Source organism: Procambarus clarkii, chromosome 41, assembly GCF_040958095.1.
Source record: "Procambarus clarkii isolate CNS0578487 chromosome 41, FALCON_Pclarkii_2.0, whole genome shotgun sequence".
NCBI lineage: Eukaryota > Metazoa > Arthropoda > Malacostraca > Decapoda > Cambaridae > Procambarus > Procambarus clarkii.
The window spans coordinates 25,224,839-25,250,799 of record NC_091190.1 but is presented as its reverse complement, the minus strand read 5'-3'; the positions used below and the strand labels follow the sequence as shown (position 1 = coordinate 25,250,799).

Genomic DNA, 25,961 nt, shown 5'->3' with positions numbered 1-25,961 from the left:
GAGTACCAGCCAGTGCTGGGGTATACAGTACCAGCATGGAGTACCAACCAGTGCTGGGGTATACAGTACCAGCATGGAGTACCAGCCAGTGCTGGAGTATACAGTACCAGCATGGAGTACCCACCAGTGCTGGGGTATACAGTACCAGCCAGTGCTGGGGTATACAGTACCAGCATGGAGTACCAACCAGTGCTGGGGTATACAGTACCAGCCAGTGCTGGGGTATACAGTACCAGCATGGAGTACCAGCCAGTGCTGGAGTATACAGTACCAGCATGGAGTACCCACCAGTGCTGGGGTATACAGTACCAGCCAGTGCTGGGGTATACAGTACCAGCATGGAGTACCAACCAGTGCTGGGGTATACAGTTCCAGCCAGTGCTGGGGTATACAGTACCAGCATGGAGTACCAACCAGTGCTGGGGTATACAGTACCAGCATGGAGTACCAACCAGTGCTGGGGTATACAGTACCAGCATGGAGTACCAGCCAGTGCTGGGGTATACAGTACCAGCATGGAGTACTCACCAGTGCTGGGGTATACAGTCCCAGCATGGAGTACCAACCAGTGCTGGGGTATACAGTCCCAGCATGGAGTACCAACCAGTGCTGGGGTATACAGTACCAGCATGGAGTACCAGCCAGTGCTGGGGTATACAGTACCAGCATGGAGTACCAGCCAGTGCTGGGGTATACAGTACCAGCATGGAGTACCAACCAGTGCTGGGGTATACACTACCAGCATGGAGTACTCACCAGTGCTGGGGTATACAGTACCAGCATGGAGTACCAACCAGTGCTGGGGTATACAGTACCAGCATGGAGTACCAACCAGTGCTGGGGTATACAGTACCAGCATGGAGTACCAACCAGTGCTGGGGTATACAGTACCAGCATGGAGTACCAACCAGTGCTGGGGTATACAGTACCAGCATGGAGTACCAACCAGTGCTGGGGTATACAGTACCAGCATGGAGTACCAACCAGTGCTGGGGTATACAGTACCAGCATGGAGTACCAACCAGTGCTGGGGTATACAGTACCAGCATGGAGTACCAACCAGTGCTGGGGTATACAGTACCAGCATGGAGTACCAACCAGTGCTGGGGTATACAGTACCAGCATGGAGTACCAACCAGTGCTGGGGTATACAGTACCAGCATGGAGTACCAACCAGTGCTGGGGTATACAGTACCAGCATGGAGTACCAACCAGTGCTGGGGTATACAGTACCAGCATGGAGTACCAACCAGTGCTGGGGTATACAGTACCAGCATGGAGTACCAACCAGTGCTGGGGTATACAGTACCAGCATGGAGTACCAACCAGTGCTGGGGTATACAGTACCAGCATGGAGTACCAACCAGTGCTGGGGTATACAGTACCAGCATGGAGTACCAACCAGTGCTGGGGTATACAGTACCAGCATGGAGTACCAACCAGTGCTGGGGTATACAGTACCAGCATGGAGTACCAACCAGTGCTGGGGTATACAGTACCAGCATGGAGTACCAACCAGTGCTGGGATATACAGTACCAGCATGGAGTACCAACCAGTGCTGGGGTATACAGTACCAGCATGGAGTACCAACCAGTGCTGGGATATACAGTACCAGCATGGAGTACCAACCAGTGCTGGGGTATACAGTACCAGCATGGAGTACCAACCAGTGCTGGGGTATACAGTACCAGCATGGAGTACCAACCAGTGCTGGGGTATACAGTACCAGCATGGAGTACCAACCAGTGCTGGGGTATACAGTACCAGCATGGAGTACCCGCCAGTGCTGGGGTATACAGTACCAGCATGGAGTACCAACCAGTGCTGGGGTATACAGTACCAGCATGGAGTACCAACCAGTGCTGGAGTATAACAGCATCACAAGCTCTAAATGTGTCAGATAGACGTTTTGACCCTAAAGCAGTTTTCATTTGCCAAACTGTACACCCCAGACTGTACACCCCAGACTGTACACCCCAGACTGTACACTCCAGACTGTACACCCCAGACTGTACTCCCCAGACTGTACACCCCAGACTGTACACCCTAGACTGTACACCCCAGACTGTATACTCTCATTGGTGTTCTTACTTCCTCAGGATAACGTGGGGCTCCATGAACCACGAGATGACTCGTTGGGAAAGATAAAAAGTCCAGATATCTAATTACATTACTTTTATTTTTAATACTTGTGATAAAAATCTACTTTATTGCGCCGTTTACTATTTCCTTCTTTTAGTATATTATTATTATCTTTATCGCGTTTCCTGCTTTTAATAACATTGTGCAATATGTTTCTGATGTTAATGACACAGAAGTTTCTTAAGTTCGGACTCCTCATGGTTCCAAGTGGGTAGTTTTACACTTGGTTCACACTAGTTTACTAGTGTGTGTGTTTACTAGTGTGTGTACTAGTGACTACACACTAGTCTTGGTTTACACTAGTTCACTTGGAGCCTTGTAGTGTGTAGTGCTACAAGCCAGTGTACCATAAAGTGTTGTAAGTCACTTGCGTGATAAGTACCCCATCTCTAGCTTGTGAGGACTTACTATCTTGAGATGATTTCGGGGATTAGTGTCCCCGCGGCCCGGTCCTTGACCAGGCCTGCAACCACCCAGGAAGCAGCCCGTGACAGCTGACTAATTCCCATGTACCTATTTACTGCTAGATAACAGGGGCATCAGGGTGAAAGAAACTCTGTCCATTGTTTCTCGCCGGCGCCCGGAATCGAACCCGGGACCACAGAATCACGCATCCAGTGTTCTGTCCGCTCAGCCACCGGCTCCACTATATTAAAGACTCTGTTTATCTTCTCTTCTTTAAACTTTCCATAGACGACGGAATATCATTAATATATCCCGATGTCGGGGGGACAGGATGCCTGTGTGCCTATACAGGATACTTGTATAGAGGTCCTCGATCCCTTGGTCGTACTACTGACCATGCCCACCCCGGCCTCCTAAGGTTCCCCAACGTCAAGAAAACGGTCAATTTAAAGTGTCTTCTCCTAACCTACCCAGAGGACCCAAAACAGAAAACGGGACAGTACGTCACTTTTGCGAGCCGCTTCCATTTTCTAGTACGACAGTTTTTGGCCTTATGTAACGCCTACGAGCGAAATGCGACGTTGTTTGTAAGAGGACAAGTTGGCCCAGGATTACAACCCACAACAGTTGCGTAACTCCAGAGTATTTATTGCTTCTCGGTGAACAGAGGCATCAGGTGCAAGGTCCCTGTGAGAGAATGGTGTCTCAGATCCCACCGATGACTTCAAGTGGCAATGAAGTCGAGAAATAAACCGTATGCGGCAACAGAGCACCGGACACCGGACTTCTCTTCCAAGTTTATCTGCCTTATTGTTGGATAAAACTAGCTTATTTGGTCTCTAATGAGAGCCCATAATATGTGCAGCATGACACGAGAGCCGTCATGACATGTCCTCGTCATGTCACGAGAGCCGTCATGACAGGTCCTCGTCATGTCACGAGGGCCGTCATGACAGGTCCTCGTCATGTCACGAGAGCCGTCATGACAGGTCCTCGTCATGTCACGAGGGCCGTCATGACAGGTCCTCGTCATGTCACGAGGGCCGTCATGACAGGTCCTCGTCATGTCACGAGGGCCGTCATGACATGTCCTCGTCATGTCACGAGGGCCGTCATGACATGTCCTCGTCATGTCACGAGGGTCCGTCATGACAGGTCCTCGTCATGTCACGAGGGCCGTCATGACAGGTCCTCGTCATGTCACGAGGGCCGTCATGACAGGTCCTCGTCATGTCACAAGGGCCGTCATGACAGGTCCTCGTCATGTCACGAGGGCCGTCATGACAGGTCCTCGTCATGTCACGAGGGCCGTCATGACAGGTCCTCGTCATGTCACGAGGGCCGTCATGACAGGCCCTCGTCCTTTCACCACGTCAGTGACATGATAAACGGAGCGCAGCATTTCCACTGTACAAGAGTGGGGGCGCCAGACAAGTGGCCACTTTGGTAGCCACTGTAGACAACCATCTCATCTAATAATGAAAGAAGTGATAACGTTTCGGTCTGTCTTGGACCATCATCATGACTTTATAATGGTCCAGAACGGACCAAAACGTCGTCACTTCCCATTTTTTTTTTAAGATGTGTGGGTTGGGGTGTCTTAACTGTTCAGCCACGCTATTGTGATTTGCTCTCTGCATAGACCATCATATTACATAATCCATCACATTTTACAAGGCAGCAACTGTAAATACCCGGAGCTCACATTAAATGAAACAAACCCACCTGACTGACACTGACTGAAGGCTTAAATACCTCATTACCAGCTAATTGTTTGAACAAATTTCATCTCTCTCGTGAATGTAATTTGGAGGGGATCAACCCGTCCTCTCAACTACTCCGTCTCAGTCTGCGCGTTATGCTCCCCCAACGTATAAATTACAAAGCCCTATGAAAAGTAGCGGATCACATAAATCCACGTTTTCTATGCATCGGTAGGTTAGGTTATGAGGGTTGCTTGGGTTGGTACGTTGCTGGTTAGGATAGCACTGTATTTTGTACGTTGTACCAAAACACAACAACTGTTGTGTTAAAACCTGACGGCCGAACTAATTAACTTACGAGTAAGCAAGTGCAAACATTATGGAGGCTACCTTCATTCAAGAGAAAAAATCGGGCCCCATAGCCTAGTACTAGTAAAAAAAGAAATAAGCTCTTGGTCCCGGAGACGAGAAAGATAATATATAATATATACATGGAAGATACTAGAGGGCCAGGTCCCAAATTTGCGCAGTAGAACAACAACATACTGGAACGAAAGATACGGAAGGAAATGCAGAACTGATGTAATTCACTACAGTGAAGAGTAGAGGTGCCATACGCAAGGGAGAAAAATTTGCATCAGGGGTTCACGGTTGGTGAATACTGCAAGCATTATAAATATTGCCAGAACAAAGGTAGACCTCTTCCAGAGGCAGCTAGATAAGTTCCTGCAAGAAGTACCGGACCAACAGGGTTGTAGTGGATATGTGGGCCTGCGGGCAGCTCCAAACAACAGCCTGTTGGACCAAGTTCAAGTACGTTTATTGAGAGAATAAAATACATCTCAAAGAGATAGAGTAGCTTAGGCTGTTTCTACCCTCCTGGACCTAAGTTATCACAAGTCGAGTCTGGCCCCCAGGGTGGGCTCGGGAGGTAGAACTCCTGAAATCCTCTTCAGGTAGGCTCCAGGTATGTGGGTGCACCTGTCCTTTCACCTAATACATCACATTTTTTACGTAGTCGATCAGTCCGTTAAAAATGCGACGTATTACTAAAAATTTAAGCATTTAATTTAATTTACGTTTTCTATCCATTAACCTCGAAAGGTCAGGTGATGCATCACCTGAACAAATGCATCACATTTAGCGTGATGCATCATGCTATTGTGATTTGTGTGTGTAATGAAGTAAGGGCGAAGAGGCAGAACAGCTTATTGGCAGAGCTCGGGTGCATGGGGGAATTGTGTAAAATCCGGGTTTGTGTCTCGGAGAGACTGTAGAACCCGTGGTAGGTCAAGTTGAACTCCCGGTTACAATTCTTTTAACCATGTCGTAGCTTAGTCGATTAAGGCGCGTCTGGGATCCTATCAGACGTAGGTTCGAATCCTTATCACGGCTCTTGTTGATTTGTTCATTTGATGCATCGTGCTATTGTGATTTCTGTATGTAATGATACCCGCTAATTTGTCCCACAAGTCTAACAACCTTGTTTCCAAACCAGTATTTACTACCCAGGTCTTTCCTGAATCGTTACTAATCCAATTTATACTGATAGTTTCGTGTTCTATTTTGTGTTCACTAAACGCTAAAATAATCACAATTACACAGAAAATAACAAGATAAAATAACAAGAGTACCTCGAGGTCCCCTCACAGACCAGCTCGTTCTTTCTATATCACATTCCGTAACATATGCGACTGTCTTGCCAAACCAGAAACATACGAACCCAAGCAACCCACCTAACCTATCGAGGCTTATGCGTTGAAATATTATGGTGCTAGATTTCTTACCAATACGTCATACTGATAACGGATTGCTTGATTCGGCCAAAATGAAAATGCTACGTACTCTGCGAGCTGCCGGGTTGTTCAACCAGGGTGGTTACCCGCGCTCTACCAGTCACGTGGCAACCAGATAAAAGCCAAAAGGGCGGAACCTACGTGTACCCCCGGACCTCTCACCGGGAGCGCGTGATGTTATTCCCACACTGACATCCAGGCCTCAGACGACCGCCCCCCCCCCCCCCCGCGTTCACTCTCGCACTTCCCCCCCCCCCCCCCGCGTTCACTCTCGCACTTCCCCCCCCCCCCCCCGCGTTAACTCTCGCACTTCCCCCCCCCCCCCCGCGTTCACTCTCGCAACCCCCCCCCCCCCGCGTTCACTCTCGCACCCCCCCCCCCCCCCGCGTTCACTCAGTCACCAGCAGCTGGTGCCTGGCGTCGGTCAGCACGCAATGCTTCACACAGTAACGTTACAGGTCGCGTTACACGGAGAAATCACAATAACGTGACATATCAATAAACAAATTCACAAAGTTGACTAGAGCGCGTCTGGGAACATTCAGCACATGGGTTCGAGTCCCCTCACCAAGGCCCCTTGTGAGTTTGGTGGTGTAGTGTTACCACGACCGTCAGCATTCAGCAAGCATTTAGGTGTCCACATTCGCAGCCTGTACATCTTTCCTCTATTTTGATGGCTTAGTTTGTTATTTAACACTTTACGAGCTCTGAAGCGCTTCAAGATTGTCCAAAGCAACAACTTCGACCAGGATCGTCAAGCACTTCTTACGATGGTCGTTTGGTCTAGCCAGGAACGTACGAACCCAATCAATCCACATTATCTAGGCTACAGCCCGATCTCATCAACAAATGCCATATGCTCGGTAAACCAGTCGCCAAACCCCGTTTATGATTGAAAAACGGTTTACACACGACTCAACTGATTTCGTTCGAACACTTCCGGAACAAGTGTTTCACTGACGAATTCTGTTCAAACCACATCGCTGTAAATGCTTCACCCACGTACTACAAATACAAATAATCGCCAACAGAACCTAAACACCTAACCTATACCTATATATGCACAATATGCTAATATATTATAATATTTATATATATTTGAGAACATTCTCGCTTTGAATGAACAACATGTTAAAATTAATGAATGCGTCTGTGGGGTCGACCGCTGGATGGAATGGACCCGAGTCGAGGACGGGTTAAAAGTAAACTCTGAAGTGTATATACACCGAGAAGTGGTGTATTTACCCTCTGTCATCTTGAGGTTATCTTGAGATAATTTCGGGGCTTTAGTGTCCCAGCGGCCCGGTCCTCGACCAGGCCTTCACCCCCAGGAAGCAGCCCGTGACAGCTGACTAACACCCAGGTACCTATTTTACTGCTAGGTAACAGGGGCATAGGGTGAAAAACTCTGCCCATTGTTTCTCGCCGGCGCCCGGGATCGAACCCGGGACCACAGGCTCACAAGCCCAGTGTGCTGTCCGCTCGGCCGACCGGCTCCACGACTGATAGGTGATGTAGGTTTTTCTACCACAAACGTGGCCATACATTTACAATGCTAACTAGCATATACATATATTTTCTTATGTCCTCTACGGTCAGAGATATGTTAGATATCATAGGGTGAAATGACCTATGTTACTTGGAGAGAAAATGTTTGAGCCTCCCCTAATAATCGAGCGAGGGTCATGTTTTCGTCCGACGGGTTTCTTGCGCGAGAGAAAACCAACTGTTGCGAAGTGTCGTCGATGCAGTAACAGTTATGATGTTTCCGTTCCATAAGTGGACTAGGCGGCTCCTGGGAGCTAACACGTCGAGGCTCCTCGCCCAAACCACCTCACTTTCCTCAGAGTTCAAGATTAATGAGTGCAAGAAAAGTTGGAGAAAGGCGCGCAGTGCTGGAACACGAACATAGTCACGCCTGCCAAGACAAAACCATGCTTTGTAAAGGCCCTAACAAAAGAAAACGGGAGATGCCCGTTTAAATTTATTTATGTTCAAAAATAAACAATGGGTTTGTGAGAGTACGTAATATTGGTATACATATAATTGGTATACATTGTATACCAATGTCTACATTGGTATACAACACGCATAGCGTTTCGGCCAGACACATGAAATCAAATGCTTTATTTACAAAAGTTTGAACATTTATAGCTGGGTAAATTTACATTAAAATTGCAGTACAATATATAAGAGAAAATCACAATAACGACACAGAGAGTAATGATCACCATATACTCTACAATTCTGATTTATATTACTTGTTTTGTGTCAGTGATTTATACATGAAAATAACCACAGTTGTGACTGGAGTCAACAGGTGTTATAACCGCTGGAAAACGTAGCGCTTACACTTACAGCTGTCAGGCTGACGTTACAACACGTACGCCATAACATTAGTATGATGACCACACTACAACCAGTTACAGCACCGCTCCTGTGCCAGGGAAGTTCACTACGGGCTCACCATAGCCCGTACTACTTGGAAGTTTTGGTTCCCAGTTGCTGAATCTATAACAACAACAACCACACACTAGAAGATGGAGACGACGTTTCGATCCGTCCTGGACCATTCTCAAGTCGTGTGTGATAATGGTCCAGGAAGGACCGAAACGTCGTCGTCTCCTCATATTCTGAGGTGTGGTTTGCTCATCAATCTTCAGCCCCGTTATTGTGACCCATCGTCAGCATAATATTAGCATCAATAGAAGACTAGTTCATGAGCACCTAATTATGGCAGTAGAGCGCGCTGCCTTCTCGACTCGCATCGGGATCCGGCTTCGAGTCCCCAGCCGGGACAGAAACGTGAGGGCTCAGTTTTTTTTCACCTAATGCACCTGTTCACCTACCAATAAATAGGTACCCGGGAGTTTGGCAACCTTATGGGGTTAGTCAATAGTTGGACCTTGTGAAGGGAGTGGAACTCTACCTTCCCCCCCCCCCTCCCCTTATAACTAGGTGTGTGTACTCACCTAGTTGTGCTTGCCGGGGGGGGGGGGGGGAAGGTTGAGCTTCGGCTCTTTGGTCCTGCCTCTCAACTGTCAATCAACCAGCAGTGTGAGATTGACACACAACTGGTGTGACAATCTCAAATTCAATTACACTACGATTTTCATTTTAATTAAATTAAATATTATTGTTGAATACTTAAAAAATAATACGGTGAGAAATATTTGATGGTAAAGAATTAAAACAATAGTCGTGTTTAGTGGCTTTATAATATATAAATATTGTACCAAGTGACAGCTCTAACATTTCTTTTTTATAATTAATATATTATTTTACTATAATAATAATTATTATGATGTCGCGTTCCTTCAATTCATAAATCGCGCTGAAAATCAAAACGATCAGAAGTTTGTGTTAAAAGTTATCAATTCTAACTGTTGTATAATCCACCTGGACGGTGTATAATCCACCTGGACGGTGTATAATCTACCTGGACGGTGTATAATCCACCTGGACGGTGTATAATCCACCTGGACGGTGTATAATCCACCTGGACGGTGTATAATCCACCTAGACGGTGTATAATCCACCTAGACGGTGTATAATCCACCTGGACGGTGTATAATCCACCTAGACGGTGTATAATCCACCTGGACGGTGTATAATCCACCTGGACGGTGTATAATCCACCTGGACGGTGTATAATCCACCTGGACGGTGTATAATCCAATATCGAGTGAACACGGGTGCCCCACAAGACTCCCCCGGATGCTACATATCGTCCTCTTCGAGGTCGAGGGTCCCGACAAACGCAACCAGAGTTGGTACTCCATAAATATTACCAAAAATATATATTAAAAGTTAAAAAATAACAAAAATGCACTTTAGTTTCAGTGTTTTGTAATTTATGTATTTTTATTTAGCTTTGTTGTATTTTTCCAGTTAATTTTCACACACGTGTTGATAAAATAATTTTAGGGTATGACAGGTATAGGGTATGACAGGTATAGGGTATGATAGGTATAGGGTATGATAGGTATAGGGTATGATAGGTATAGGGTATGATAGGTATAGGGTATGACAGGTATAGGGTATGATAGGTATAGGGTATGATAGGTATAGGGTATGATAGGTATAGGGTATGATAGGTATAGGGTATGATAGGTATAGGGTATGACAGGTATAGGGTATGACAGGTATAGGGTATGACAGGTATAGGGTATGATAGGTATAGGGTATGATAGGTATAAGGTAATGTCAGGGTATAGTGACATTTGGCCCACATTTGTATACACTCGAGGTGAGGCTTGTAACGGTGTTGCCTCCGAGGAGCTATTGGGAACATGTAGCGTAGTTCCTCCCCATCGAGGCCACAGTCACGGACAAAGAAAATGGAACAATAGAAATGAGATTACGCTCAATAGCACAAGTCGGTTGGTGGCGGTGGTGGTGGTGGTGGTGGTGGTGGTGGTGGTGGTGGCGGTGGTGGTGGTGGCGGTGGTGGTGGTGGCGGTGGTGGTGGTGGTGGTGGTGGTGGTGGTGGTGGTGGCGGTGGTGGTGGTGGTGGTGGTGGTGGTGGTGGTGGTGGTGGTGGCGGTGGTGGTGGTGGTGGTGGTGGTGGCGGTGGTGGTGGTGGTGGTGGTGGTGGTGGTGGTGGTGGTGGTGGCGGTGGTGGTGGTGGTGGTGGTGGTGGTGGTGGTGGTGGTGGTGGTGGTGGTGGTGGTGGTGGTGGTGGGGGGGGGGGGGGGGGGGAGGAAGAAAAATCAGGATTCACTGTCATTTTTTTTTCAGCCACTCAAGGAAGTGTATCGACTGCGAAGAACAGTCCGTGGACTGTAGCTTTTTTAAATGAATCGACTGTTTAACATATGCATCGACTGTTTAACATATGCATCGACTGTTTAACATATGCATCGACTGTTTAACATATGCATCGACTGTTTAACATATGCATCGACTATAAAACAAATAAAAATAAATCGACTGTAAAACAAATACTCACAGACTAGAAGAAAACAGCACTGACTGGCAAATCATACATCGACTAAGAAAAATCAAATATTGACAGAAAAACAGACATCGACTATTAAAAAAAAAAACATACATCCACTGTGAAAAAAATGCCTAACTGAAAATAATTAATAAAAATACAATAACTCGATAGAAAAAATCCATGATACAAAAATCCATAAACTGAAAAGTGATCGAGGATATTTTAGCTGAAATTAAAGTGGCAAAAACACAAAGAAAATAATATATAGCGGCTCATGGTTAAAACTTAGATAACCTCGGGACGGTTCCTCGTTTTCACCTTGCGTTTACCTGTGTTGGTTTCGGGGATTACTATCCTTATGGCCCCGTCTCTGACCAGGTCTCCTCTTTGGTTAACTAGGCTGTTAGACGCCGCATCTACCACCTATAGAAAACTGAAGCCAATTTGATCGAAAAAAATTATTCTAACGAGAACACATCATTCGGCAGCTTATCCCAAAAAAAAGTGTAACATTAAATTTTGGAAAAAGATTTGAAAAAATGAAAGATGATGGTACTAAATCTAATTACAGGTGAGAGAGATATAATGGCATAATTACATCAGGTATGCACTTGTGACAAAATTAAATTTTAAGTCACAGTAGGAATCGTGAACACCCCCATTCCCACCTTGCAGTTGTTTACAGGATCGATGTCCTCGCGGCCCAGTCTCTGGCCAGACCTCCTGGTTGATAGTCTGGTCAATAACACCTGGACCATCACTACTAACCCCTGCACTATGACAGGTATTAAAAATAATAATATGCACTATGACACTATGACTGCACTATGACACTATGACTGCACTATGACTATGACACTATGCACTATGACTGCACTATGACAGGTAATAAAAATAAAAAAATAACTAAGCAACAACAACATTTAAGTACCTAGATGAACAGCATCAAACTCACCAATGAAATACAAACTGAACCTACTATTTAGTTCCCCAGTATTCACGCCGGCTGGAGCCGGTGTTCCAGCCCATTAAGCTGGGTTTCAAGTTGAGTCGAGGGACAAAAAGCTGCCTCAAAAACGCGCCACAATAGTTTGTCACACTCGAAGCTCTGCGCCCCACTTTTAGTTCAGTGATTCATTAGTTTGATCCTCCAAAACAGGTCACTTCAATTATATTTATGGGTTGTAAAAGTACTAATAAACTTTACCAGATTTACAGTATATTATATATGAGAAACCAGGCCCGAGTCAACCTGGCCTCGGGCCGGGCTTGGGGAGTTGAAAAACGCTTGCAAGGGATTTCAGAACACGTTAAGCGCCGGAATATGGGGGACAAGGAACCTTTAGACCATTGGGGATCGAATGCCGACCCTTCAAGAAGCGAGGCAAAAAAATATTCTGAATTTGAAGGACGATATAGCACAACCCATTCTCACACAGGTTACACACACACACGAGTGAGTGGCGTTTTAGTTACCAATAAAACTACACGATTCATAATAAATACTTGACGTGCCGTATGTACTCACCTAATTGTGCTTACGGGGGTTGAGCTTTGGCTCTTTGGTCCCGCCTCTCAACCGTCAATCAACTGGTGTACAGATTCCTGAGCCTACTGGGCTCTATCATATCCACATTTAAAACTGTGTATGGAGTCAGCCTCCACCACATCACTGCCTAATGCATTCCACCTGTTAACTACTCTGACACTGAAAAAGTTCTTTCTAACGTCATTGTGGCTCATTTGGGTACTCAGTTTCCACCTGTGTCCCCTTGTTCGCGTACCACCAGTGTTGAATAGTTTATCCTTGTCTACCCTGTCAATACCCCTGAGGATTTTGTAGGTAGTGATCATGTCTCCCCTTACTCTTCTGTCTTCGTGTCGTAAGGTGCATCTCTCGCAGCCTTTCCTCGTAACTCATGCCTCTTAGCTCCGGGACTAGTCTAGTGGCACACTTCTGAACTTTTTCCAGCTTCGTCTTGTGCTTGACAAGGTACGGGCTCCATGCTGGGGCCGCATACTCCAGGATTGGTCTTACATATGTGGTATACAAGATTCTGAATGATTCCTTACACTGTGTGTGTGCATGTGTGTACTCACCTAATTGTACTCACATAATTGTGCTTGCGGGGGTTGAGCTTTGGGTCTTTGGTCCCGCCTCTCAACTGTCAATCAACTGTATGTGGTTATGTGTGTGTGTGTGTGTGTGTGTGTGTGTGTGTGTGTGTGTGTGTGTGTGTGTGTGTGTGTGTGTGTGTGTGTGTGTGTGTGTGTGTGTGTGGGTGTGGCGTGATCTGCCACAGGCCCCTGGCGGGGGCAACAACAATGTCCTTCGAGCAGCATATATAAACAGGGGTCCGGGGACATGGCCGCCATACTCCGAGCAGCCGTCCACTCAAGCACACACACACCTCTGCAAGAATGCTCCTTCAGGTAAGATTTAATTATTGCAGTCCATTTTCCTTTATATAAAATTATGTTCACTTACTAGCAAAGTTATACCGAGCTGAACCAGCTACTTTCAGCAATCTCTTACCCAAAATTACAGTACTAATAACAGTTATTGGTTAAACGTATAAAAATGGACGGTTGTGACCAAACTCAGTTCGGTACTATTTGTATTGTAGACAACAACCAACCCTAACCTTTCCTAGGCCTATTAAGCAAATGTAAGCACCTAATTAGGCCTAAGATAGTGTATATTAGGCCTAGGATATTTTAGGTTAGTTTGTATGGTTAATGTTCCAAATTTTAGCCTGCCATTTGCAGTATTCTAATAGCCCTAAATGTGATTTTTTGGGGAATAAAACTGTTAATTTTGGAACATCCCATCAATACTAGTTTTAAATACTGCCATTTGTGGAGGATGGGTTAAATTTTTGTGACGGTAGGCCTAGGCAATTTGGAGGTAATCTTGTTAAATTCTAAACGAAATAAATGAAAACAAAAACTGATCTGGATAATATTCGTCATTTGTATTTGTTAACTGATCTAAAGTTTACTTGCGTTTACCTTAAAGTTCAGAGCATATTATATATTAAATATCTAAAAAAAAAGTCCAAACTTAGCAGCTAATATATATATATTTTTTAAAGCAATACTATGTTCCTTATGTCTCTTTACTAGTATACACCGGTGACCAGTATACACCGGTGAACAGTATACACCGGTGACCAGTATCATGTATTCTTGTTCTATTGGTATCCCAGTCAACATTTCCTGTTCTTCCACTCGGTCAATTCCGCTATTATTTACGTCCCTATCATGCACTCTTCTCTCCTCTTTTTCTGGCGTCAAGTTCCTTTTAGTCTCTCTTTATGCTCCATCCCTTACAATTCTGTGACGAGTTTCCATTGAAAACTTCGGAACTTCTTTGAGTTTCCTCGTGTGTGTGTGTGTGTGTGTGTGTGTGTGTGTGTGTGTGTGTGTGTGTGTGTGTGTGTGTGTGTGTACACTCACCTAGTTGTGCATAGAGGGCTTGAACTCTGCTCTTTGGACCCGCCTCTCAACTGTCAATCAACTGGAGTACAGATTCCTGAGCCTACTGGGCTCTATCATAGCCCCATGCGGGCTGTGGGGCTGTGTGTGTGTGTGTGTGTGTGTGTGTGTGTGTGTGTGTGTGTGTGTGTGTGTGTGTGTGTGTGTGTGTGTGTGTGTGTACGTACGTACACACCACCTGTATGTAGGGGCCCACAGAGCACACAACTGCCTACCCATACCCACAAAATATTCACCTGTTTGTCCATACCCACAAAGCATACACCTGCCTGTACGAATCGACAGATGAGTTCGATTATAGCCGTCATAGCCACTATGTAAAGAATGACAATGGACAAATAAATGTAACTATTACTAACAGACATTTCTGGTGGTAGATGCTGTTGGCTGTGGCTGTGGTAGGGGTGACCATGGCATACCCGGGAGGCTACGACCCAGTATACCCCTCGGTGAGTATAACGACTTATTAATAATTAAATTAATTTAATTAAGAGGTATGTACTTCACAGGTCTACCCCTACAGGGAGTATATTGTGCACCCCCATACTCATCCTGTGAGTGGTAGTTTATTGTGCACCCCATACTCATCCTGTGAGCGGTAGTGTAAAACGGATTACAGAGGGTACAAAAGGTAGTAATCAGACCTTAACGGGGATTTTGTTACTTTGACAATTACATCTAACCTCCACACCTTATAATTAAAATGAGTTAACAATTTGTCATTACAATGTTTATTTATAATAAATTATTACACAGTGATTGTAGGTCTTTTGTTAATACAAAAAAAATATTTTAGATATGAGGATATTACAGGATTATAGAAAAGTTGCTGTATATTATTATTATTAGTCTTAACACTCAACCCGTTCTCGCAAATTTAATAAGTCAATATTGACTTATTAAATATGTGCATAGGTGACATACTTAACATAATAGTTTCCCTTGAAAAGCTTCATAGAAAACACCGACCTTACCTAACCTACTTAGTATGTTAAGATAAGCATCTTATTGCTTCGTAATTACAATTATTACCTAACCTATACCTATAATAGGTTAAGTAAGAATGGTAATTACGAAGCTATAAGATGCTTATTTTAACATACTAAGTATGTTAGGTAAGGTCGGTGTTTTCTATGAAGCTTTTCAAGGGAAACTATTATGTTTAGTATGTCACCTATGCACGCAACTAATAAGTCAATATTGACTTATTAAATTTGCGAGAACGGGTTGCAACACTATATAGTGTACTATTTTGTCTCGTTAATGTCATTTATCTACTAGAAATAAAACATGGATACAGCGCAAGGATTTCAGATATTTTGTAGTAAGATGGTTTGTCATGTTATTTAGCGTGAGTTTTGATTTATCTCTAAATGGCTCAGTTCTTTTGCAGTGTAAGATGTAATGCTGTAATTCAGTGTTCCCAAACACTTTACAGTCATTACCCCTTTTGCACACAGCGTCCGACACTCAGTATAACAAAATATAACAAATTATATTTTTATATACTTTTGTTCATTCCTTGATTATGACATATTAATTATTATTAATGGACCGAAACAAGTAATACACATTCCTACAGTAGACAATAATAATAGACACTTCAATCTTCATATAACACCTCTTACAAAAAGAAGTTACAGCACTTAAAATTAATTTAGTCTGAATGAATAATGAAAATTATAAGATTTGGGACAAAGCAATCATGGTAGCGAGGTAAATGCACAAACCTGTACGGAACCTGTGAGCTCACTCCACCAGCTGCCCCTCTGGTGCCATAACCTGCACACTGCCTCAACGTATGGCCCCTTATATGTTATATAAAGGCCTCAAATGGCCCCCCTCCCCCCCTCAACCACTTGGGCTGAACGGTAGAGCGACGGTCTCGCTTTATGCAGGTAGGCGTTCAATCCTCGACCGTCCAAGGGGTTGGACACTATTCCTTCTCCCCGTCCCATCCCAAATCCTTATCCTGTCCCTCTCCCAGTGCTATATAGTCGTCATGGCTTGGTGCTTTCTCCCTGATAGTTCCCTTCCCTTCAAACGGCCCCCAGTGTGTGTGTCCCTATCTTGGTCCTCACTGTTGTACACTTCACTTCATCCAGGCACCTGTACGAGCCTGGATACTTGGCTACAAGAATCTCTGGCGTAGATACTTGTAGCCAAGTATCTACGCCAGAGATAACTTGTAGCCAAGTCGTATTAAGAGCTGTGACAACGTCTCTTTACCTACTTATTTTGTTAATTGCGCTATACACACTTTTTGTTTGGCGCATTTCAACTACTTGCCACAACCCCAATTTCGTAACAACCACTCAACAACGCCCTTTCCCAAACAGTAACCCTTGCTACGTAGGTATTAAGGGTTAGGACCCTTCCCCCCCCCCCCCCCCTACCACACACATCAACCACTCATCAACCAGACATCAACCCCTGCCCCCTCCTCTAATATCAGTCACTTAACTACACTCCTCCATCTCGGACATCAACACGGGAGACATCTCCCGTCACGCAGGGTGCAGTCGCACTTCCACAGATTTCCAGTATCATCTATTGATACTGGCTCAAAAGGGTTTTATGGCTCAAAAGGGCCAGCACTTACGGGCTATTCATGCCCGTGCCACCTTTTGGGTGGCTTAATCTTCATCAATCATCAGACATCAGCCACTCATCAACTAACAACCACACCGCCCCCCCCCCCCCCTAACAACTCGGGCTCTCCCCAGGAACCTCTGCCCTACCAGTTCGACTACGCGGTCCACGACGACTACAAGGGCACCAACTTCGGCCAAAAGGAGAAGTCTGACGGTAAAAATGTGCACGGCTCCTACACCGTCGACCTCCCCGACGGTCGCAGACAGACGGTACGTGGGTGCTGTTGTGGTTGGCAGAGGGTATACTACTATACTCAGATCGTGTTTACTGATGTAGTTTACAGGATACATTCTCGTATCGTAATGTTGATCAGTCATAATGTCTGGGTATAGTGGTGTAGTTTACTGAAGGAATACTATCATATTCTTGTCATTATGGCATACTTGACAAGAGAGATATCAGCGTATACTTCGCTGGGAATGCTTGTATAATATACTTTGATATATACTGGTATATATTGTATACATTTTAAACAGGGTGTAGCGACTGACAAGATCATTAATGCTATATACTTTGTATTGAATTTCTTATTTAAAAACAAAAATGTATACAGACTAGATGAACTATCCGGCAGTGCCCGGGTCGCTCATTCCCACTGTCTCTCCCTTCCATTCTCTGTGCACCTCGGCTTCCCTCCCACTCGCTCTCTCTCCCTCCTTCACAGCCTCTCAAGATGTTCGAGTGACATTCAATCAACGTTATAAGCGTTGAATCAGCGTTGATTCAACGTCGTACAATCTGTTTTAACACTATGGACAACAAAACTTACATTGTATAATTTCAAGGTTTAATCACAATAGGATTCTTATTAGGAACTATCCTTCTCAAAGCGGGGCATGAGGGGGGGGGGTCGACCCTAACCAACCTATGACACTCGCAAAGTTTCGCGAGGCTAGCCCCGAGCGTTTGACCTCCAATCTGAGACACACGCATTCTGCCTTAAAAATTATTTCAACATCCCAATCACTTGGACTGGAAGGTAGAGCGACGGTCTCGCTTCATGCAGGTCGGCGTTCAATCCCCGACCGTCCAAGTAGTTGGGCGCCATTCCTTTCCCCTCGTCCCATCCCAAATCTTTATCCTGACCCCCCCCCCCTTCTCAGTGCTATATTGCCGTAATGGCTTGACGCTTTCACCCTGATAATTCCTTGCCTGTCTGTAAGAATATATTACAGAATGCAAAATATCTTTAGACAAAATGTGCTAGCATATGTTTTATAAGTTATTTCATAAAATATGACTGATGTATACTTCACGGCATCTGTATATTTCATTAAGATGTATATTTTAAGATTTCTTACAGTATGTTATACTTTAAAACTTTAAAGGACATACCTTAAATGGTATACTGTCACTGTTTATACTGGTATGTCACAGAGTCTAAGGTATGTTTATAAATCTCCAGTTTAAGTTTGAGAGACTTACATGGGATACTTAGAAAGATTATTTATATATGGGAGTGCCAGCCACTTAAGACTGGTGGGAACAGTGACGGCCTCGACGCCTCTTACCAAGTCGGTGGTTCGATACCCGATGGGTCATGTGGTTGGGCACAGTTTCTTCACTACTTTTCACTATTCCAGTTCCTCGCCATATCCCAGTTCCTTGTCCTCGTATCCCCAGCTCCTTGTCCTCGTACCCCAGCTCCTTGTCCTCGTACCCCAGCTCCTTGTCCTCGTACCCCAGCTCCTTGTCCTCGTACCCCAGCTCCTTGTCCTCGTATCCCCAGCTCCTTGTCCTCGTACCCCAGCTCCTTGTCCTCGTATCCCCAGCTCCTTGTCCTCGTACCCCAGCTCCTTGTCCTCGTATCCCCAGCTCCTTGTCCTCGTACCGCAGCTCCTTGTCCTCGTATCCTCAGCTCCTTGTCCTCGTACCCCCAGCTCCTTGTCCTCGTACCCCAGCTCCTTGTCCTCGTACACCAGTTCCTTGTCCTCGTAGCCCAGTTCCTTGTCCTCGTACCCCAGCTCCTTGTCCTCGTATTCCTTCCATATGCTATATAATCAAACTGGCTTAGCGCTTTCTCCTCATAATTACACTACCTCTCGGTGTATTGATAATATTAAATGTAAATATGGTCACATATCTGCACTGAGTATACTAATATACTTCTCTGAGTATACTAGTATACTTCACTGAGTATACTAGTATAATTCACTGAGTATACTAGTATAATTCACTGAGTATACTAGTATAATTCACTGAGTATACTAGTATAATTCACTGAGTGTACTAGTATACTTCACTGAGTACATTAGTGCACACTGCAGTTCAGATAGCTAACGTTAGACTAAATGATATACTACTGTTAAATACAGTGGTATATCCACTACTATAAGTGGATATACTACTCTTTAAGAGTTGTATATTACAAATGAAGAATAATGTAGATAATTTCTCAGGCTATATGAAAACTTAAGGGACGTAGATACCGCCTTAACGAGTAACACGTTGGTTGATATGTTTCAGAAGTATACCTGGAGTATAACCCGCGTTGTTTACCATGACCTGCTTTAAAGTGTGTGTCCTCCCCTACAGGTGGACTACACAGCCGACCACTACAAGGGCTTTGTTGCTAAAGTTAGCTACGAAGGTCAGGCCAAACACCCGGCTCAGTATGGGCCTCCAATCACCTTCCAGCACGGAGGTGAAGGCTACCACTAAGAGCACACTGGGGGGCTACCGCTAGATACGGGGGCTACCAGAGAAGGGGTCCAGGACTATCTTCGAGGACTACAAACTAACATTTGAGAGTCTATACCGGTAAACATCCACACTACCAATCACGGAGCTAAATCACCCTCGAACATGCTACTACTTCAGCATTTAGTAATAATGTTAACATTCATGTTTACAACTGAATTTTTAAGTGAAATAAAATTACAGTCATAAAATTTATGCATGTCTGGACGCCTCATTTAAAAAACCTGAGCAAGATCAAGATTTCAACAACGGCTATGTACACCACGAGGTGAAGTGTACCACGCTTGTCGGTGTACCGCGCTTGTCGGTGTACCGCACTTGTCGGTGTACCGCGCTTGTCGGTGTACCGCACTTGTCATTGTACCGCGCTTGTCGGTGTACCGCGCTTGTCGGTGTACCGCGCTTGTCGGTGTACCGCGCTTGTCGGTGTACCGCGCTTGTCGGTGTACCACGCTTGTCGGTGTACCACGCTTGTCGGTGTACCACACTTGTCGGTGTACCACGCTTGTCGGTGTACCACACTTGTCGGTGTACCACGCTTGTCGGTGTACCACGCTTGTCGGTGTACCACGCTTGTCGGTGTACCACGCTTGTCGGTGTACCACGCTTGTCGGTGTACCACACTTGTCGGTGTACCACACTTGTCGGTGTACCACACTTGTCGGTGTACCACACTTGTCGGTGTACCACGCTTGTCGGGGTACCACGCTTGTCGGTGTACCACGCTTGTCGGTGTACCACGCTTGTCGGTGTACCACGCTTGTCGGTGTACCACACTTGTCGGTGTACCACGCTTGTCGGTGTACCACACTTGTCGGTGTACCGCACTTGTCGGTGTACCGCGCTTGTCGGTGTACCGCGCTTGTCGGTGTACCGCGCTTGTCGGTGTACCGCGCTTGTCGGTGTACCACACTTGTCGGTGTACCACACTTGTCGGTGTACCACACTTGTCGGTGTACCACGCTTGTCGGTGTACCACGCTTGTCGGTGTACCACACTTGTCGGTGTACCACACTTGTCGGTGTACCACGCTTGTCGGTGTACCACACTTGTCGGTGTACCACACTTGTCGGTGTACCACACTTGTCGGTGTACCACGCTTGTCGGTGTACCACACTTGTCGGTGTACCACGCTTGTCGGTGTACCACGCTTGTCGGTGTACCACGCTTGTCGGTGTACCACGCTTGTCGGTGTACCACACTTGTCGGTGTACCACGCTTGTCGGTGTACCACGCTTGTCGGTGTACCACGCTTGTCGGTGTACCACGCTTGTCGGTGTACCACGCTTGTCGGTGTACCACACTTGTCGGTGTACCACACTTGTCGGTGTACCACGCTTGTCGGTGTACCACACTTGTCGGTGTACCACACTTGTCGGTGTACCACACTTGTCGGTGTACCACACTTGTCGGTGTACCACACTTGTCGGTGTACCACATTTGTCGGTGTACCGCGCTTGTCGGTGTACCACACTTGTCGGTGTACCACACTTGTCGGTGTACCACACTTGTCGGTGTACCGCGCTTGTCGGTGTACCACGCTTGTCGGTGTACCACGCTTGTCGGTGTACCACGCTTGTCGGTGTACCACGCTTGTCGGTGTACCACGCTTGTCGGTGTACCACACTTGTCGGTGTACCACACTTGTCGGTGTACCACGCTTGTCGGTGTACCACGCTTGTCGGTGTACCACGCTTGTCGGTGTACCACGCTTGTCGGTGTACCACACTTGTCGGTGTACCACACTTGTCGGTGTACCACGCTTGTCGGTGTACCACACTTGTCGGTGTACCACACTTGTCGGTGTACCACACTTGTCGGTGTACCACACTTGTCGGTGTACCACACTTGTCGGTGTACCACGCTTGTCGGTGTACCACGCTTGTCGGTGTACCACACTTGTCGGTGTACCACACTTGTCGGTGTACCACGCTTGTCGGTGTACCGCGCTTGTCGGTGTACCAACACAGAGTTTACTGCAGTCCTGGGCTGTGTTCAGGACTAAAGTGTACTTGCTGGTTGAACAGCAATTGTGTCCTTAAAATCCCTCCAGAGGCTGATAGGCCTTAAATACGACAACAAACCAAGCGTTCCGAACAATTTCGTTCACCTAAAAGTGGAAAAATGGAAAAATCAAAATTCCAGAAGCATACTAAGTACCAATTCTAGTTGGAAAGGGAACGTATAGCCTCAGAGAAAAAATGGGTTATGCCTAATAGATGGATAATGGGTGATCAGAAGAGGCTGTAGTGCCTCTTCACTTCTGGTCCTCTCTTCTCTCATCTCTTTTGTTTTGTTCCGAATTTAATTTTTGTATCAAAATTTTAATTTACAATTTTACACCAGTGTTCAAATAATAAAAATTTAAACTATAGTAACCTGTAAATTTTCTTTAACCTTGATTTGATTAAAGTTAATGAGAAAACAAGAAAAGTTTAAGAAAGATAAATTACAGAACAAAAAATATTTTATGTAACTATGTTTAAAAACACTGTCGATGATGATACCTTCGGCGTAAGGCAGTGGGATCGAACCCGCGTCACCTAAATACATTTTTTTTTATAATTGTTTATGTATCCCTTGTACTTGTTTGCATAAAGTGAGCCTGAATCGATCTGTGTGTTACTGGGGCAAGTCTCCATGACGAGCAGTACACCACAGAACCAATCCCAGCTCTCACACACTCCCCACCACTTGCACCACTGCCACTCTTACTACTCTTACTTGCTACTCTTACTTACTACTCTTACTTGCTACTCTAACATTTGTTACTTTGGGTCCTCTTTCTCCTCCTCCTTCCCTCTTTACCCCCCCCCCACCGTTTTGATAAGCTCTCCTGATGACTACTGTTAATACTCTGTGCTAGAGACGTTACCCGGCGGCACCCGGGTCTCTTCCCCCCTTTCTGGAGGCCGAGTCTTCAGGTATATACTCTGGATGCAAGAGACTCCACGTGAATACATTCTACAGGCAAGAGACTCCACGTGAATACATTCTACAGGCAAGAGACTCCACGTGAATACATTCTACAGGCAAGAGACTCCACGTGAATACATTCTACAGGCAAGAGATTCCACGTGAATACATTCTACAGGCAAGAGATTCCACGTGAATACATTCTACAGGCAAGAGACTCCACGTGAATACATTCTACAGGCAAAAGTCTCCAGGAGACGCAATAAAGCTGGGAAGAAGAAAGCTTAATAAATCATGGGCACAGAAAGCTTGAGAGGTTGAGGGAGGCCAGTGAGTAGCCATATATCGCAACTCACCAATATGTTTGTTGCCTTGCGGCTACACCTGCCCCCAGTCTCAATACTTCTTACTTTACACTCCATGTTAGTTCGTGTTTTGCCGGCCTTTTACCCTCCCTGTAAGTTCCTGTTATGAAGGGAATTTACACAACCTGTTAACTCCTGGTTTGAGGGGAAAAAAATGCTTTCGAAGCCAGGATTTTGTTTCGTTTCAGGCCTAACATCGTCTGGAGATTTCTTAAGGCCTTCTTAATTTTCTTAATTTCTTTCTTATATATATATATATATATATATATATATATATATATATATATATATATATGAAAAAACACTGAACCACCATGACCGCTGCCGCGTCATGATGAGATCCAGGAAGATCTTGACATTCTCCAACTCCATAATTGTTCTTCCTGTGATAAAAGTCGGAAAAATAAATGGCACTTGCCCACAACTCGAGAAAATAATCCCCCGCAATAGTTTCATAGACGTAAATTTCGCCGAAACCATATATGGACTTGTATATTGTGATCCTGGCGTGGAAAGTTATAAGAATGTCATACTTCGCCGTCACTTTACTTTATAACACAATAACAACCCCTTAATAATATCACTTCGCAAGCCACACGTCAATGGAGAGATTATTAGTAAATTTAAAAAAAATCTGCAAATTGGATTTTCTGGTGGAATTGTTTATGTTCCACGTACCTTGGCCACATTGTGCAATGTTGACGAGGAAGCTTACTATCCACGTCTCACACCATACAGATACTTTATAGGGTCGCATGCATATTCTTTTATATTATATATATATATATATATATATATATATATATATATATATATATATATATATATATATATATATATATATATATAACTGAAAACTCCACACCCCAGAAGTGACTAACCCATAATGCCAGGAGCACTATGCAACTGGTGTACAGGAGATCTAACCACTCGACCATCAGTGACGGTACAAAAGATGATGGTAGCCAAGGCTATTTCCCCCACCGTCCCGACGGCACTTAGTGGTAATCTTGGGCCCAAATCAGCCCCACATACACTCCCCCTTGGAAAGATGTGCAGGTCTCTATACTTTATATACACCCATCAGTGTGAAACAAAGATATAACACTAGAAGCTATTGACTCCTCTTCAAAATCTCAAACCAACTCAATCCTATGCCTTTACTGATGGTTCTGTGCAGTTAGGCACTGGTAGAACAGGTTGTGCATGTGCAGTATATAAAGGGAATGAAATGATCATGTCTAGTACACACAGATTGAACGACTGGGCAAGCACAACACAGACTGAGCTATTGGGTGTTTATCTAGCCACTGAGTACCTTGAGCTCAATGGTGGTAGTGTGATATTTTGTGACTCTAAACGAGCTCTGCAGTCTTTAAATAACCACGCAGAGAAGAGCGCTTTTCGTCACTCGGCATTCTCGAGTTTGCTTAGTACTATATTGACTCACTCTCACCCTTCACACGACTTGATAAGGCTCCAGGATGGTCCAGTCCCTTGATAAGGCTCCGGGACGGTCCAGTCACTTGATAAGGCTCCGGGAAGGTCCAGTCACTTGATAAGGCTCCGGGATGGTCCAGTCACTTGATAAGGCTCCGGGATGGTCCAGTCACTTGATAAGTCTCCGGGATGGTCTAGTCACTTGATAAGGCTTCGGGACGGTCCAGTCACTTGGTAAGGCTCCGGGATGGTCCAGTAACTTGATAAGGCTCCGAGACGGTCCAGTCACGAGTCAGGCTCGAGTCTGCAGCAATACGTCGCCACTTGTATGTCAAGAGTGTGTGGGTTGTTTATCTCAGCCAGGTTGATGTGACTAATTACCAGCCTCGGTACAGAACCACTACGCAGCAGCCAGTCAATATAGTGTCCGCCTGTATCCCAGAATCTAAAAATTGAAGATAAACGTGCATCCAATAGCGGCGCTGGCGTATAGTAATGGTGAATATAGGAAACAGCAGAAGGCCTATATTATCCTATACGAGGCAACTCCTGTTTATATCTGTTCAAACTCATTCATATACATGTCTAAACTACGCTTGAAACAATCCAGAGATTCCAGGTCAATGTTCCCCGGAAATCTATTTCATATGTCGATCCAGAGAGAAGACTGCAGCATATAATGGAAGCTGTCATTCAGACAGGCAGTAGAGTTGACAGTTTCATGCTAACTACAGACCAGGGACCAGATTCACGAAAGCACTTACGAACCTGTACATCTTTTTTCAATCTTTGGCGGGTTTGTTTCCAATTATTAAACAGTTAATAAGCTCCGAAGCACCAGGAGGCTGTTTATAACAATAACAACAGTTGATTGGCAAGTTTTCATGCTTGTAAACTGTTTAATAAATGTAACTAAAGCCGTCAAAGATTGAGGAAAGATGTACACGTTCGTAAGTGCTTTCGTGAATCTGGCCCCAGGACAGGACCTGACGCAGACAAGTGACGGGGAGTGCTTAGAAAGGCAGGAAGATGCAATTGTGAATGGGAAAAGTGGACAAAGATCACGATTATGGATCACGTAAAGGAATCAACTAGTTTAAACAATTTGCCACTCCGTAAACAATGCACCTGTTTTACCTAACCAGAAGCTTAAGAAATGCAACAATTTTGGGTAACTAGAAACGTACGAACGCAACCAACCCGCCTAACCTATTAAGGCCACTGCATAGAAAGCGACAATATTACGGTGTTTTAAATATACTTTTATGTTGCATTTGTACGCAATCTACACATATGTATACTGTACAACACTGGATGAACAGACAGGGACTGAGCCAAACTGCACAGCACACAGACACCACCACCAGACAGATACCTGGGAGGGCGCCCAGGTAGGTT

The 25,961-nt window shown here is 45.1% G+C and overlaps 1 protein-coding gene across 1 annotated transcript; it reads left to right on the top strand.

The window, feature by feature from the left end:
• The first annotated feature begins 13,381 nt into the window (after window positions 1-13,381).
• On the top strand, window positions 13,382-20,186 carry LOC123760991 (pupal cuticle protein Edg-84A). The gene is made up of 4 exons (XM_045746800.2): window positions 13,382-13,422; window positions 14,865-14,936; window positions 17,214-17,351; window positions 19,678-20,186. Exons 1-4 carry the CDS (start codon window positions 13,411-13,413, stop codon window positions 19,801-19,803), a joined length of 348 nt encoding a protein of 115 aa, XP_045602756.1. The 5' UTR covers window positions 13,382-13,410; the 3' UTR covers window positions 19,804-20,186.
• The last annotated feature ends 5,775 nt before the right edge of the window (window positions 20,187-25,961 follow it).